The 16548-nt window shown below is 47.5% G+C and overlaps 1 protein-coding gene across 1 annotated transcript; it reads right to left on the reverse strand.

Moving 5' to 3' along the window:
• Positions 1 to 2548: 2548 nt before the first annotated feature.
• EPCAM (epithelial cell adhesion molecule) lies at positions 2549 to 9406 on the reverse strand. Its single transcript, XM_069850439.1, has 9 exons — positions 9304 to 9406; positions 7794 to 7898; positions 6724 to 6964; positions 6377 to 6442; positions 5135 to 5198; positions 4644 to 4745; positions 4293 to 4487; positions 3855 to 3896; positions 2549 to 3215 (listed from the first exon to the last, which is right to left on the reverse strand). Exons 1-9 carry the CDS (start codon positions 9383 to 9385, stop codon positions 3174 to 3176), a joined length of 939 nt encoding a protein of 312 aa, XP_069706540.1. The 5' UTR covers positions 9386 to 9406; the 3' UTR covers positions 2549 to 3173.
• Between the last annotated feature and the right edge of the window lie 7142 nt (positions 9407 to 16548).

The following is a 16548-nucleotide window of genomic DNA, read 5'->3' on the forward strand; positions in this document are numbered from 1 at the left end:
CAGGTGAGGAAATAAATAAACACAGCTGGCAAACAATGCCATTTCCCTTACCCTTCTCACTATGAGTGTTGGGGAGCATTCTAAGCCTTCCAGCGTCACGGAGCCTACAGATGCAACACCCCAGCCTTTCATTTTGGAGTTAATTGTGGAAACTACGTGCAGGGATTACTTAAGTCTTTGGAAGAAAGGTTTATAGGCTTTATTGGTCATGCTTCCTCAAAGATGTTATTTGCATATCCTTGCCTAAAAAGCCTCTCATTGTCTTTGCATAAACATTTGTTAATTTTGCTCAGCATTATTAATAACTAATATGCATGTGCTAGTGTAGTAATTCAGAAGGAAGCAACAGATTTGCACTTGCTTACATGAACACTATTTTCCCATGTTGTACCCAAGCACTAAAGTCAATATTGTCACTGGAGTTTCTTGTACAGTTTGTGTCTACCCCCCTCTATAAAAAAGGTCTCATTTATTTGGTCTCAAATTATTTAATAACTCTTCAGCTGACCCTTCATGTCCTTTATAACAATTGACATTACACAGAAAGAGAGGGAACATGGCATGGCAACATTGTGCAGAACTTCAGATTTAAAAGGCGTGCTTCATCACAGAAGGAGGATAATGAATTAGGCAAATGGAAGCATTAAAATGTGTCACTTGTAAAAAAATTGTGACTAATACTCTTTTATTAAGTTCTATTGGATTGTTTCTTTTACAAGAAACCTGCTTGTTAACTTTGCTGAATGCTCTCAAAGTATTAAAATAGACAACACTTAGGATTTTTATGCTTCATACCATGTTATTTTCAACAGCAATCACTTTACCGGCAGTTCAAGACTGCCCTGTATTTGAGAAGAAACATCCTGTGTGTTTCCATGCCAGAGCTGACACAATCTGAGTGGTTTTTTTTCTTCATTTCAGCACATTACTCTAGCTCTAAAAAACTACAAAACACGAAGCTGCAGCTTGCTCATACACCTGTTTCTTGGCTCTTGTACCCCCTCATCCTTTTTTCTTTGCCCATAAATATGCTTTCTTATGCAGCTGGGCTGTTGCACAGGTGCAGTGACTTAGTAAACAACGCAGGATGAAAAGAAAAACCAACAGAAAGGTCAATAAAACGATTCAGAAAAGGAAACAAGGGATAACCCTATTATTTGCCACCATTTTGAGAGCAGAGCAGCATCACATTTGTACGATAGCAACTGAGTTTAGAAGCAGTTCTAGTACAACCTCTTCAGTTGTGGATTTAGTTGAAGTCTTTTCTATTTGCAAGTTGTAAGCTTACAAATAAGTTTATAAGTTCCTGTAAACTTGGTGGTTTTTCCAGCCCCTCAACTAAATTGCAGTCACAGTTGACAAGGAGGGAGGCTGCGTTAGAGACATGAAGCTTGTGCAAGTACCTAACATGAAAAGCTCCATTAGGTTAAAACAATCATAAAGGATCTAAATGCCTTCCTCTACTGGGGGAAGAGTAGTGAGATGATGATTTTCAAACCGACTGACTGGGCCAGGGGCCAGGCCACAGAGCAGGGATGCGCCAGCCCATCAGATGAGCCCACTCACAGCTCAGCACAGCCACAGCCCTGGCACCACTTTCCAACCCACGAGGCAACAACCACGTGTGAAATGGGGATGGGGAGTGTAGAAAGAGGTAACAGCAACATTATTATCCTGGAGAGAAGAATATCAAGGATACCATGTTGCAGACAATTAAGGAAATATGGGATAAGGAGAGTGAACAACAATGCATGCATAGGCAGATGCTAAGCTTACTCAAAACTGGGCTTCATTTGTTTTCCAGAAGCATATGGAATTTGTCATTCCCCAGCTGAGCACGTGCATATCTGAGAAGGATGGTGTGGCAGAGGGAGAGATGACCCAACAAAAGTTGTCACTGAAAAAGCCACCTGAAAAGGCTGCAAAGCACTGGAGTGAATTCCCTGCTTCAGCATTTTTGTGCTTAGCAGGAGCAGCAGCTTGGCTGAGCAAATTAACACACGTCTCCACTGCAGGCTCAAGAGAAGCTGGGTAGAACCTGGGGCTGCAGCAGCTCAGCCCCCACACCCATGCTGGGAAACCCAAGGGAACAGCTGCTGCCTACATTTCCTCATCTCACAGTAACACAAGCGAAGCAGCTATCACTTTGTTCAAAAGCAGAAGGAAAACTGATGACCTCTGGCATCATTCTTGTATCTCATTATGTCTTTGGCAACAGGAGTTGGAGAATCTCCTCCATAAATGAGAAACACTGGACAGCCTATACCTGTTTACATGCTAGTCAACATACATTATTATTATTATTAAAGACTCCTATCTGAGGCTCTGGGCTGCAGAGAGCCTGAGGAAATCTGCCCAACTTCCACCTGAGAGTAAACAGCAGGAACAGATTTGAGCTGTGCAACACCTTCACAGTGGCAGCCATACAGATTGCAGCTCCCGGTCTGTCCACCCAACCCACCCCAGAGATGTTCTAGACAAGAGCCTTGTTTTATTATAAATACTTACGTAGCCTTGGAAAGAGCAGTCTGTGCATTCCTGACATTGCTACAGTCACAGTGTGTTTATTTTTAATACAAACAACACATATTTTATCATTTTACTCCTGTGGCACACAAAGGGTGGAAAATAAGATTGCTTGCTTTAAGGAAACACTACACCACAGATCGTCATTTCAACATGGGAGAATTAGAAGCCTGTTTCAAGCTTTTATTAAATCAAGTAATAAAAAAGTTACAGCAACTTCAAATATGTACAAACAGCCATAAAAACATCATGTTTGGTTCTATAGGAGACAGTCTCATTACAATGTGGCTACAAAAATCACTATTTTCAATGAAACTCCCACAAGTGTACAATAACTATTTAAGCACATATGGTCCAAACCCTAGTAACAGCAGCTGTCAGCTCATTTCCTCATCATAAAAAAATAAAATCGGGAGTCAATAGTTTCGTTTGACTTGAGTAAAAGCTGGGACATTTAAGATTTAACTCTCAAATAAGTAGTACTAGCATGGTTACCAGTCTCAGCTTGTCAGAGTTTAAAAAAAAAAATTAATTGAGCACAGCTGCTTCCCTTTCAGGAGAAATCTCTTCAGAGTTAAGATCCATGCCTGCCATGTTTCTGTTCCATTCTCGTTTGAATCTCACTTTGTCTTCAGGCAATCCAGTTGTTACGAGTTCAGTCCTCTATGCATTTCATTCATTTCCTTTACCTGCAGGGGAGGAGGCAGCAGGGATCAGCATTCGTGCCGTTTCTCATTTCTCAACATTAAACCCAAGAAGCCAACAGGGCTCAGCCACTCGGGTTCTCATTAGCAAAGAGCTCTGATGAAACACCAACAGAATCAAACTTGCCAAGGCCACTATAACACCGCAGCTTGCTTTTTAAATCTAATTACGTTTTCAGAAAGGCAAGAGCACTCCTTGAGGTGTGTGCAGGGAGCAGACTTCATCTCTCAGCTGCAACACCCTTTAGATTCCTCTCGGAAAGGCTCTGCCCTAGGACCATTTGTTGCCATGCCACTGGAAAGAGATCTTGAATAGGAGCTGAGCTCCATGCAAACAGCTCCCAAGAGGGTGTAGGGGAGAGAATGAAGCTATCAGCGCTTCCTGCGATTGTGTAGCCCCTGCTATAGAGATGCAAAACCAGCACTTGCCATCAGCACCCTGGGAAACCCCTGGGAAAGGCAGATCACCTGGGAACCACACAGAGATGAAAACTTGCGACAGAACCGAATACTTCCAGTCTCCTGGACGGGCCGAAAAGCAAGCTTTTAACCTACAAACTTCAGAGTTTCTGGGTTCTGGACAACCTCCTCCCCACACATAGACCATAAACAGAAATTAATTACCTCTGCTTTCACGTACTTCCCTCTTCTCCTCCTTGTGAGGACCTGTAAGAGAATGACAGTGTAGTCATGAAATTTTGCCTTGTCTTTACCTGGTTGCGACTTTAAAACTCTAAACCTGCACCCTCCCTTCCCTTCTCCACCCTTCCAAAGGAGACAATGTCACTCCTGACTACTTTAACCCAGAAGGCAAGGCTGGGACTTTCTTCACCCTCAACGAGTCCTTCCCAATGCTTTTGTTTTCCAGTCAACACCCTTGAGTCACACAGTGCCGGTATGGGTATGTCCATCGCCTCTTTACCACCTTCCAGGTCTCAACAAAGAAGCCAGTTTACAGAAGGCGGGGCTTTGTATCACAGTCCAATTACCTTGGTATGTTGTTACTTCCCAAGTTACACTGCTACCCACCCCATTCAGCTCGGCAGCTTTGTCCAAACTCACCAGAACAACAATTGCAGCCACAATTGCCACTATCACTACGACAATGACAGCCACCAGGCCAGGAGTCAGAGACTTCATGGTAAACTCCGGTGGTATTTCATCAACGTAGTAGACCACGGTCTTCTCAAAGTTCAGCATTTCATTGTCAATACTGACATTCAGTTTGTTGTTGTGGAAGATGGAGTCACCTTTCACCTAGGAATGGACAGGAAAAAGACTCATTGGCTCACACTGCAATAGGTACTCCTGCAGGCACTGCAATAATTCATCTTGCTTCAGCCAGCGTGCAGCAAGAGCACTGAATGAAACCACAGACACCTCTCTACTTTAGCAGATCCATCATACACTTACGTCCTTTTCCAGGTAGTAGGCCACATCAGCTATATCCACATCTCCAGAAGATTTTTCTGAGGAATTTTGCTTCAGATCAATTGTAATGTAGGGTTTCTCATACTGCAAAAAGATAAAGTATGGTATTAAGTAGGGGCTAGTTTAATTCCAGCTGTAAAATACATAGCAGAATATTTTGATCTGACTTGCAAACTGACATCCTGAATCTAGTCTCTGATACTTGTTCTCAAGCCAACTGTTTACAGTGACTCGAATTCTACTTTTTCAGTGGAAGACTGAGGAGAGCTGATAAACAGGCATAAATCAGAGCAACGTGCAGTTTCTCAGTATTTCAGGTCAGACACTATTTGCTAGCTGCTCAGTAAGTGACACTATCTTGAAGGCCCCTATTCAGACTCATGCTGTATTGCGTTAGGAAAACAAGAGCATTCAAAGTTAACTACAATAAAATTAAAATTGATGCTTTACTAAAAAAATCAGGTGCCTCTTACCAGAACATTAGTTATATAGCGTCCATCCAGCATGTAACGACTAGTAATTGTTTCCTTGAAGACTCTGCAGAGATATTAAAACTACAGCTGTTAAAACTAGTCATTTTACACCTCTTGTAATTTTTTTTCCTGCAGTCTCTGTGATGGGTGAGCCCAGGTGGCAGCTAAACCCCCACACAGTCTCTCACTTCCCCCAGGGCTGAGAAAAGAATCAGAAGGGTAAAAGGAATAAAAACCCCACACCCTCGCGGGTTAACATAAGGAGCGTTTAATAAGTAAAAGGTTTGGGTTGGGAAATAAATAACCCAAGTGATGCAAATGCAGTCATTCACCACTAGCAGACTGATGCCCAGTCTCCGAGCAACGGCTACTAGGGAAACACTTCCCCAGGATTTACTGCTGAGCATGACATGATACAATCCGAGATGGCTCTGTGGGCAGATGGGGTCAGTGGTCTCTGCCGCATCGCCTTCCCAGCCACTGTCCCACCCCACCCCATCCTGCTCGCTGGGACAGCAGAGCAGGGTCTGAAAAGCCCACACACCACATCAGCACTGCTCAGCGACACAAAACACCAGCGACTTAAAGCTGGTTTGGTCACCGACTGAACACAGCACCATGCTGACTGCTACAGAGAAAACTAACTCTGTCTCAACCAGACCCAGCAGACTCACATGATTAAGTCATACTAAGAGCTCTTTCCTAACAGTGAAGACGCTCTTCCTAAACAATAAATAAACGCTAATGCAGTGTTAGGGAGAAGAGTTTGAGCAGTTTTGAGTTCAGGTGAGGAGCTAAAGCATGGCAGGATTTGTTCCAGCAGGGAAAAAGAAAACCTCATCATTACAAGAATGCTTTTCTTGCTATATGACCTCTGATGGAAGAGATTTTATTTCATTCAAAAAATAAGCTAAATGACTGTTTTTCTCATGCTTCTATTCAGCCTCTCTGCCATCTCTGACAGTAAGGTGAAACAGCTCGAAAAATGAACTATCTTCCCCTTCAGTATATTCACTCAATTAAAAAAAAAATAGTGATCCATTTTAAATGGGAATTAATCAGCAGTCAGGGTTTTTTTCCAATGAAAATCAAAGCAATTCTATGAAGGATCCATAGGTCACGTCCAAGATGTCTAATAAATGAGTTAAAAATTTGACAAGGCTTTTGAACACTTGCTTAGAAACACCCTAGCTATCCAGTAGAACACAGACATTGTCATGGCACCTTACTGTCACCACTTACTTCTGTAAGGATTCACTGTTCAGAGGAATGTTTCTCTCTCCATGTTTCATTTCAATGATGATCCACCTGAAGCAACAGCCAAGTACAATTAACATTCTTAAAGCACATGCCGATAATAACATACTAAAAAAACCTAACCCCAGGGGAAAAACGAGGGGGGGGAGAGAAAAAACAAAGAACCTCCCCCATGACTCCTTGTTTCTCAAGAGAAAAAAAGCAGTAATCAAGTGTTTATTGCTTAACCTTCGCTCATCCCCAGCACATCGTTCACAGAGATGAGTCCTCCACAAGGCAGGCCTAATACAGGAATGTTTTCATGTCACAGCACACCCTGATTGAATACTTACGTTGTTCTGACTAACTGGTTGCACTTCAAGTCTGCGTCATGCTTGTCGGTTCTTCTGACACCAGCCGTATTCACACACCAGCAGGTAGATCCATTGCACTGCTTTGCCTTGAAAACACCAGTATTTTCACACTCGGGATCATAGAGGCCATCAGTATCTTCAAATGCATCTTTTGGTTTCTCACGACGACCTGACTTTGAGCCCAACACTTCTGCTTTCATCAACAGGCATTTCGAAGTCACTGAAAATAACCAGAAAGTCACGTTAGGCAACATGCATGTTCAAACCAGAGCTTTCAGTCTATAAAAACAGGAGGTTACGTCAGGAGGAAATGGATCCAAAACCATTGCAAGGAAGAGCAGGCACCCAATGTGTAGGTGATGCATCAAGTCAACACAACTGGGGAAATGCTGGCTCCTTGAGAAGAACACCTAAGCCCAGCCACCTACTACTGCTTAGAGCAAGAGTATCATTTACAGCTCAGATGAGTTTGAGCCAACAGCGAGGTCCTGAGATCAGGCACTCTTACCTCTGGACATGAAGGAAAAGTCACACTATGTGCTCAAAATGAAGCTAAAAATTAATCTGAGAACTCCTTGCCATTAGAGACCAAATATGGGGGAAGGGGGGCTCTTGATCAGGAAGTGCAGGGATAGGATAAGGGGGAACGGTTTTAAGCTGAACTAGGGAAGATTTAGATGAGATCTTAGGAAGAAATGTTTTCCTGTGAGGGTGGTGAGGCACTGGCCCAGGTTGCCCAGAGAAGTGGTGGCTGCCCCATCCCTGGAGATGTTTCCAGGCCAGGTTGGATGGGGCGTGGAGCAACCTGATCCAGTGGGAGGCATCCCTGCCCATGGCAGAGGGGTTGGAACCACACAGGCTCTGAGGACCCTTCCAACCCAACCCATGCCATGGTTCTAAAATCGTGGAGGTGGATGAGCACATGCACATCCTAGAAGTTCAGCCTCCCTTGCCAGGTGACCTGGAAGACCAGGAGGCAGCTCTCCTTCCCGGCTGCCCTTCTTTGCGGACGCTCAGCGCCCACTGTCACCCCTTCCCACCCCACTCACGTTTGTTACAGTTGACGGAGACACCGGAGCCCACAGCGTCGCACCAGCAGACGTCCCCCACCATCCGGCAGTTGGTGACGCGCTTGTTCGTGGCGCAGATGCAGGCTGCAAGGGGAGAGACACGGCCATGAGGGACACCCCGCACCGCCACCACCACGCACCGCCACCGCGCCCTCTGCGGCCTTCGGCGACAAGGACGGGGTTGGTGGGACTCGATGACCCAAGGGGCCTTTCCCAACCTAGTGACTGTACGATTCCGTGACAAAGAGGTGGCGCCTCGCACGGGGGCGCCGCTTGCGGGGCGGGAGGGGCCGGAGGGAAGAGCGCAGACAGGGGCTTGTGGGGCGGGGAGAGCGGGAAACGGGGGAGAAACCCAAACGGGGGGGGGAGCAAAATGGGGGAGAAACCCAAACGGGGGGTTAAACTGGGGGGGGGAAACTCAAACGGGGGGGTTAAACTGGGGGGGGGAGAAACCCAAACGGGGGGTTAAACGGGGGGGGGGGGGGAGAAACCCAAACGGGGGGTTAAACGGGGGGGGGGGGGAGAAACCCAAACGGGGGGTTAAACGGGGGGGGGGGGGAGAAACCCAAACGGGGGGTTAAACGGGGGGGGGGGGGAGAAACCCAAACGGGGGGTTAAACGGGGGGGGGGGGGGAGAAACCCAAACGGGGGGTTAAACGGGGGGGGGGGGGGAGAAACCCAAACGGGGGGGTTAAACTGGGGGGGGAGAAACCCAAACGGGGGGGGTTAAACTGGGGGGGGAGAAACCCAAACGGGGGGGTTAAACTGGGGGGGGGGGGGGGGGGGAGAAACCCAAACGGGGGGGTTAAACTGGGGGGGGGGGGGGGAGAAACCCAAACGGGGGGTTAAACTGGGGGGGGGGGGGGGGGGGGGAGAAACCCAAACGGGGGGGAGGGGGCAAAATGTGGGGAGAAAAAGCCGACGGGGGTGTAGAGCGACGGGGGTGCGGGATAGGACGAGAGGGAACGGCCTCAAACTCCGCCAGGGGAGGTTCAGGCTGAACATTAGGAAAAAAATTTTCACGGGAAGGGTCCTGGGGCACTGGAACAGGCTGCCCAGGGAGGGGGTTGAGTCACCTTCCCTAGAGGGGTTTAAGGGACGGGTGGACGAGGCGCTGAGGGGCATGGTTTAGTGGCAGGTAGGAATGGTTGGACTCGATGATCCAGTGGGTCTTTTCCAACCTGGTGATTCTATGAAACGATGTGGGGGTGGGGACGGGGAGTGAGGGTGCGGGCACAGGGGATCGTGGAGCAGGAAGAGGTGCGGGTAGAGAAATGCAGGTAGGGAAGAACAGGGGGTGCGGGCAGAGGAGGGTGCAGGTAGGGGAGAGCAGGGGGGTGCAGGTAGGGGAGAGCAGGGGGGTGCAGGTAGGGGAGAGCAGGGGGGTGCAGGTAGGGGAGAGCAGGGGGGTGCAGGTAGGGGAGAGCAGGGGGGTGCAGGTAGGGGAGAGCAGGGGGCGGTGAGGGCGCTGCGGGAGCGCGGCACTCACGGCTCTGCTGGGCGCAGGCGGCGCAGAGCAGCATCAGGAGCAGCACTAGCGGCGGCAGCGCGGCCCCCCGGAGCGGCTCCATGGCTGGTCGGGGAGCGGAGGGAGCGGTGCGATCGCGGCGTTGGCCCCGGCCGGTATGAGCCGCCCGACAGGTTCCGCGGGTGCTGGAGGCTGCGCCGCGCCCTCGCGGCTCCGGTTACACCTGCGACCGGCTCCGCCCCCGGGAGAAGCCCCCGCCCCGCCCGCACCTGGGCGAGAGCGGGGGGAGCGGGGCGGGTCCCCGGGGCCGGGCGGCGGGGCTGCCCCGGGGGCGGCCGGCGGCGGCGCCCTGGGAGCCGCCCCGGGGGAAACGGGGTCTAAAGTCGATCCCCGTAATCTCTCGGTTAACCGCTCGCCGTGTAGGCTGGGCTGCACCCGAAACAGCGGGAGCGGGGGGGGGGGGGGGGCGGGGGTGCTGCCCCTCTGCTCTGACCTCACCCGGAGCCCTGCGTTCGGTTCTAGAACGCTCAGCACGGGAAGGACAATTCCAGAGGAGGTCATGGAGGTGACCGAAGGGCTGGGGCTCCTCCTGTACGAGGACAGGCTGAGGGAGTTGGGGTTGTTCAGCCTGGAGAAGAGAAGGCTGCGGGGAGACCTCAGAGCAGCTTCCAGCACTGAGGGGGGCTACAGGAAAGCTGGGAAGGGGCTCTTGATCAGGGAGGGCAGGGGTAGGATGAGGGGGAACGGTTTTCAGCTGAAAGAGATGAGATTTAGAGGAGATCTTAGGAAGAGATGTTCTCCTGTGAGACGTTGGCTCAAGTTGCCCAGAGCAGTCGTGGCTGCCCCATCCCTGGAGCGGTTCCAGGCCAGGCTGGATGGGGCTTGGAGCAACCTGATCCAGTGGGAGGTGTCCCAGCCCAGGGCAAGGGGATTGGAACTGTGTGGGCTTTAATCTCACTTCCAACCCAAACCATTCTATGATTCTATGTAAACAACACCTCTCTGTATGGAGTGAACTATTTCTTAAAGATCTGTTTCTGCGTGTGTTTTCCCCTTCTTTTATAAAGGGCTCACTGGGTCGCTCTACCCGAGGGCCACGCTGGAGTCGCCCCCCTGCTCCTCCTCCAGAACACCGGAGTGCTTTGTCTCTGGGATCCCACGGAGCGGCTGGGAGTGCCGGAGCTGGCACGGCTGCCAAGAGGAAACGCGGGACAGTCTGAAAGGGCTCTCCCAGGTGTGAGAGCAGCGCCAAGCTGGAAGAGGAGAGGGGCAGCACTCTGCAGGCATTGTCTGAGGCGTTTTATGAGTTTATTGAAAGAAATATGCATAGATCTGCCTGAAAGATACATGACTATCCTAGAAAAACAAGTTATTTTGGTAGAGGAGAAAACCAGAATGGCATCCCTGTAAGTCTGTTCCTGTATTTATGAGGAATCGTAAGTGTTTGCAGAGACTTGAGTCTTCCTCCTATCCGTGTGCATCTTCATTGCCACACAATAAACCCTTGCTGCCACGTTTCTATGGGCAGTCCTTGGTAAATGAAACTGTGCAAACCCTTTGCAGGTTCTGGAATGGAAGCACGGGGTAGCTGTCTGTGTGGCTTTGTCCCTGTGTGCAGTACGTGTGGTTTTTTGTATACTGGTGTCACAGTGCCCAGCTGAAATCAGGTGGGTGCTCTCTCAGATGGATCCAGTTAAATGACTGGGTTTTGGGTCTGCTCCCGGTACAACCCAAGGTAGAGGTTTGCAGTGTTTATGTTGTTTCTTCTGGCAGGTTTGTGTGGCTTCTTTTACTCTTCTAATACACTTATCAGGGACTCAGAATCTAAGAGCATGATCTCAGCAGTGTGAACACTTGGGAAGACTCTTAAGTCTTGGGCATGGATTTCTTGCATTGCTTCTGTGGAATGATGGCATTCCTCAGAAAGAGAAGCAAGATCAAAAGGTTCAGGAATGTCTGTGTTACTGTAAAGCTCATCTATGTAAAAGCAACAATTGGTACCTGCTGGTATCAAATCGCCAAGCTGAGCTGCCTAAGTCTGAATAAGGAACAGTAAATGTCATGATGGGCTTTTGCCTTTATTTTTATGTAAATGTAGGAGAATCAATAGTTAGAGTTGGAAGGGACCTTAAAGATCATCTAGTTCAAATTCCCTTCCATAGGCAGGGACACATCCCACTATATCAGGTTACCTAAGGCCCCATCCAGCCTGGCCTTAAACACCTCCAGGGATGGGGCATTCACAACTTCCCATGGTAACTTGTTACCCTCTCCAGCTTTCCTGTATGTTCCTTTCAGGTACTGGAAGGTCGCTATAAGATCTCCTTGGAGCCTTCTCTTCTCCAGGCTGAACAAGCCCAACTCTCTCAGCCTGTCCTCATAGGTAAGATGCTCCAGCCTTCTGAGAAAGGTACAGAATGGGTAGATGATAATCCTTCTTGTTCTCTGGGCCCACATTCTGCACAGGTAAAACTCTGTGCCTGCTTTTGAAAATCCCGGCTTTAGTCTGAAGTCTTGAAACCTCACAGTGGGTGCGACTGGTAGGTGCACAGTGTGGCTTGTTGTAGCAGAGCATTTAATCTGCCTCCGCTTTGCAAGAGCTAATGAAAAACTCATTATCTAGCATATCCTCGGGTTTTCAAATCTAAATAAATTCTTGTTCAAACATTGCTTAGTGTTTTAGAAGCAGAGAGAGGTGCTGTACACAGTGTCATTAATGGGTTATTGTGAATATGTCATTAATATCTTATTTGTACTGTAATACTCCAGGCATTAATTAATCATAGAATGGTTTGGATTGAAAGGGGCCTTGAAGCCCATCCAGTTCCAACCACCTGCCATGGGCAGGGACACCTTCCCCTGCATTAGGTTGCTCAAAACCCCATCCAACGCTGCCTTGAATACCCCAGCCAAGCAATGGAAATGAGGGGACTGTTCATGACAGTGTTAACAGTGCCTTCTTTCCAGGTTGTTTCGAGGGAAGCTTCTTTGTACCATCTAAGCCATTTCAGGCATATGGTGAAAAGCTAACAGGACCCAAGTATTGAAGCAGCTCCCTTATACAGATGTCCTGGTGTCCAGAGGGTTGTAAGGCATTTTGTACCTTTTGTGGTGACACATGATTCCTGGAGTTGGAATATGAGACTTCATTCAATGGCTGTTCTGTGTTAGTCCTCCTCAGCATCCAGCTCCGAGGGTAAGGCCTTGCTTATTGCTTATGCACAGGATAATTTTATCACCTGCTGAAGATACCTCCTCTTATCAAATAGCTGAATGCTGATGAGGCAGTGCAATGTAGGCTGGTTGTGGTTTGTACTTAGTAAAGCATAATTACAGCTTAGACAAATTATAATGTAAATGTTACCAGCACATTATTGGCTCTATCACAGAGCAAAAGAAGTGGTCCAATCACCAGATCCTGTGAACTTCTGGTTGGAAAGCTCAGATCTTTTTAACTTTTACTCTGTAATTTCCATCTGCTCCAGATCTGTTTGGAGAATAAAGTTCAGTTTGCTGAGATAATCCAGAGCCTCTGACACAAGTGCGAGATTTTCCGTTGACTTCAATGACTGTGGATCAGATCCGTGGAGATAAATCCACGTCCTTCTGAAGTGAGTAAGAATTAGTGTGATACTGGGCTGTGGCATAGGTCTTTACGAGGTCATTTCCAGGTCTTCCCCAGAAACTGGGTAAGTGGGCTTGTGAAACTGCTCAGGGAGGGGAAAAGGACCAGATCTGTCAGGGAAAGTCACAGGGATGTGTGAGTCACTCCTGAAGTATAAGGAAACGATGGGAGGTGGGGCTGTGACAGGCACTGTGGTCAGCAGATCAGAGAGATGAGGGGAGAGAGAGCATGATCAGTGCGTCGGAGGGTTTGGCAATCCGGCTCTCACTGAGATTCTGCAAACCCGATCGGCTCTGAGCAAACCCTGCTGGAGATAGCCAAAGCCTCCTCCTAGAGAACAGGCCAACTGTATTGGACCAGACAGTCATACCAAACACAGCACAACACAGTCTTACTGGGGTTTTCCCCACAAAAAGAATGACTTTGGAAAATGCACAAGGACTTTTCACTGGCTAAGGATGACAAAGTTAGAAACAACCAGAAACAGTCTTATGCTCAAAAGTGCCCCCAGGTTTTTGGTTGGCAGACATAACTACACACGTTATCTATCTCACAGACTTGCTCAGGAGCTTCTTAGGACAGTTTGGGAACGTTTGTGCTCAACTGTTTTACAAACTGTACCATCTGCATAGGATGAGGCCTTGAAAGGACTGTAGGAAGAGGACGATGTTGAGAAATAATCTACGGCATCTTGTCTGTGAGGTGTTTTTTCCACGAATTAATATATGCTGCTGCTGCTCAAAGCAGTGTCGTAAAACTGGTGCTTCTGTGTGGTTTATTAGTCCTGCAGTTTTGGAACCCGCCATATCACAGATCAGTGTTGTTACACTGAGTTGAATAATGAGACCATTTGTAATCACAGGAAACTTAAATGTTTCAGCCAGATGGGGCTGGTCAAATACAGAGTAAATAAGAAAGGACATGAGACATCGTGTGTCTTTCTGCTAGACTGAGAGCGTAACTACTTCTGAATGCTGTAAAAAAAGCTAGTTTACATGTGTTTTTAAATTTTGGCCTGTTTCTAGGTCACAGCTTTTTTTTTTTCTCTGAATAGTAACACAGTTTATACGATAACTATGTTTGTGTATTTTGCTGAAACTATCTGCAGATGGAGATGAGTTCAGAGGCAGCGGCTGCACTCACAAAGCTGTCCTCAGCTTCCGAAGCCCACTGCCTGGTTCTCTGTCGTGCTGGAGACCTTTGCCTGAAAGTAAGAGTATCTCCAGAGAGGTAAACGTCTGCTGGTTCAGAGGTTCTTAAAGCGAGACAGGGTGTAGCCACAGAAGAGAAATGCTCATGCAATTAGTGTACGTCCTATTTGCGTCTCTGAAGATTATAGAAACCAATCTTGCTGATACGCTGTGGCATCCTCACCTCCCCAGCCTTAACTCCAGTGGGTGAGTCAGCCACAGGCTTGTCACCCACATCTTCGCTTCCCTGAAAACACCTCCCTGTGGCTCGGAGACCTGCAGCTTTTTTTAGAGCATCATTTGTCAGCATCCAAAGCTGCTAAAAATGTGCGGCATTAGATGTGAAAAGCTCAGTAACCCTTCACCCAGGCTACTCTGTAACAGAGAGGGGAGCCATTCCTTTCCTAGTGGAAAGGAACCCAAGATCTCCAATCCCTCACTGGTTTAGCAGGGTTTGGAAAGGGCTCAGAGGAAAACACCACAAGTGGTAGTAGGAGAAGGTCCATTCATGTTGAAATTGGGTCAAATCTAGCATCTAAGATACTTTTTTTTGCCCCTTTTAGCCGTTCTCTGTAAAAGAAGATGTGGATTAAACTTTGTCAAAACTCTTGCTAAGAACCATTTGAGAGCCCTAGATTGTTTCTACCATGTTTTCTCGTGTGAGAGCATCTCTATCCTGTCAGCAGAACCAAAGCCAATGGTTACACAGAAGGGTAGCTGTGCTTTCCCTCTGTACGGTGTTACTAGAAGGCACATTAAGCACTTTTCTTGCAAACCAGAGGCATCTGCTTTGAATTTGCCTCTGCTGGACTGGTCTGTCTGTCCTGGTCATTACAGGGAAGCTCAGCTGTGCCAGCCATGAGCAGGAGGAGTTTATTCCTTAGCATGAACAGGGTCACAGCGTGCACACAGGCAGTTTCCATGGAGCAGCAAACATGCTGGAAATCCCCACCTGCCCTTGCCTGACTGTAACCTGTGCATGTCATCATCCCCCAAGCAAAGGTGAATAAACACACCCACGAGCCGAGCAGGAACTCGCATCCCATAAACACCATTTAGCATAATGCAGCAGGAGGCAGAATGGCGCTGGGAGCGCTACGAGCTCCACAGCTCACAGAATGGTTTTTCCCTCGCTGAAATAAACTACTTTTATGTTGTGATTGCTTTCCTCATTTATGTTTCCTGTATTTTTCAGTTAGCAGTAGCTGTTACCAAAGTTCATCTGCTTCTCTTTGCACTTTACCTTAGAGCCCTGTACCAGCCGTTTTATTGCCTCAGCCTCTGGGAAAGAACTTTTACAGCTTGTGATTACTGAATTCATGGGAGAAGAAAGCTTTTGACCTGCCGTGGGGTAATTACAGAGCCCATTGCTGCTTGAGAAGGGCGTTCAATGTTTAACATTAACTGATTTAACTGTGTGCAGCCTGGACCATTGGATTGGAATGAAAAATATAGCCAGGCTCTTTCCAGCTCCCATTTTAACTTGTCTGGTTTCAGCCTCCAAAGGGCTGTCTGGAAAGTTCTGCCTTCCCGCTGCTGAACTTGATGCCGTTCCTTTCTGAGCAGCATGAGGAGACGGGAGCCAAACTATTTGCATATGAAAATAATTTCCCTCAATTTCAGAAATGGCACCTGCGTTACTCTTGATTAATCCTTTTGCAGGGCGAGTCTTCCGAATGCCACACCATGAAAATAAGGCTCTTGACAATAGAGAAATTGTGCTGTCTTAATTACTACTGCTGTCTCCTATTATAGGGGCTGTGGTTGTGGACAAAGATTCGATTGTGTTCAACTATGTAAAGCCAGGGAATAAATAGATTCCCTGTGTCTGAAAGCATTTGTGATCTGAACTATGAGACCAGTAAAGCGAGAGGTAAACATAAACTTTGGAATTGGATAAGGGGATGAGAAAGATTTGGTGCAATGTATGCATTTTGCCCAGTTACAGAATCATACGGCAGCTAATGAGGAGCCTGAAGGCTCTATTCTTTGGTCACCTAAAGGGCTAGTGGTTTAGAAAGGTTTGAGTTCGCCTGCAGTAAAAAAAAAAAGGCATTATTTTGAAAGCAGTGAAATTTTTCTGCTCTTGATCTCCTTGGATAAAGAGACAGATACATTTGATAGGAATGGTTGGACTCTATGATCCGGTGGGTCTCTTCCAACCTGATTATTCTATGATTCTATGATTTCCTGCATAAGAAGTCACTTAGGTCTTGCGTAGATTTGTGCAGTAACCTGCATATATGTAACAGAGAGACTGTGCACTTGTGCCATTCACGGGATGGGGATGGAATCCTTTCAGACAGTGTGAAGTTATAAAAATGAGGTTTTAGGTGAAATTCTTGGTTTTATTGGTTCAGATACATTATTCCTGCGAATATTTTTAAGTCTGGGGTTTGTTAGTTGTTTCTCAGAGGAAAGAGAAAAAACACGAGCAGAGGGGTTGGTGTT

The sequence above is a fragment of the Phaenicophaeus curvirostris genome, chromosome 2 (assembly GCF_032191515.1).
Source record: "Phaenicophaeus curvirostris isolate KB17595 chromosome 2, BPBGC_Pcur_1.0, whole genome shotgun sequence".
In the NCBI taxonomy this organism is placed as follows: domain Eukaryota; kingdom Metazoa; phylum Chordata; class Aves; order Cuculiformes; family Cuculidae; genus Phaenicophaeus; species Phaenicophaeus curvirostris.

Excerpts from the sequence above, each read along its gene's own strand:
- EPCAM (XM_069850439.1), bottom strand. The coding sequence starts at position 9,385 with ATGGAGCCGCTCCGGGGGGCCGCGCTGCCGCCGCTAGTGCTGCTCCTG. Across the intron at positions 4,488-4,643 it reads CCTACTACCTGGAAAAGGAC|GTGAAAGGTGACTCCATCTT; the intron begins GTAAGTGTATGA and ends GTCCATTCCTAG. Across the intron at positions 3,216-3,854 it reads GGAAGTACGTGAAAGCAGAG|GTAAAGGAAATGAATGAAAT; the intron begins GTAATTAATTTC and ends CCTCCCCTGCAG.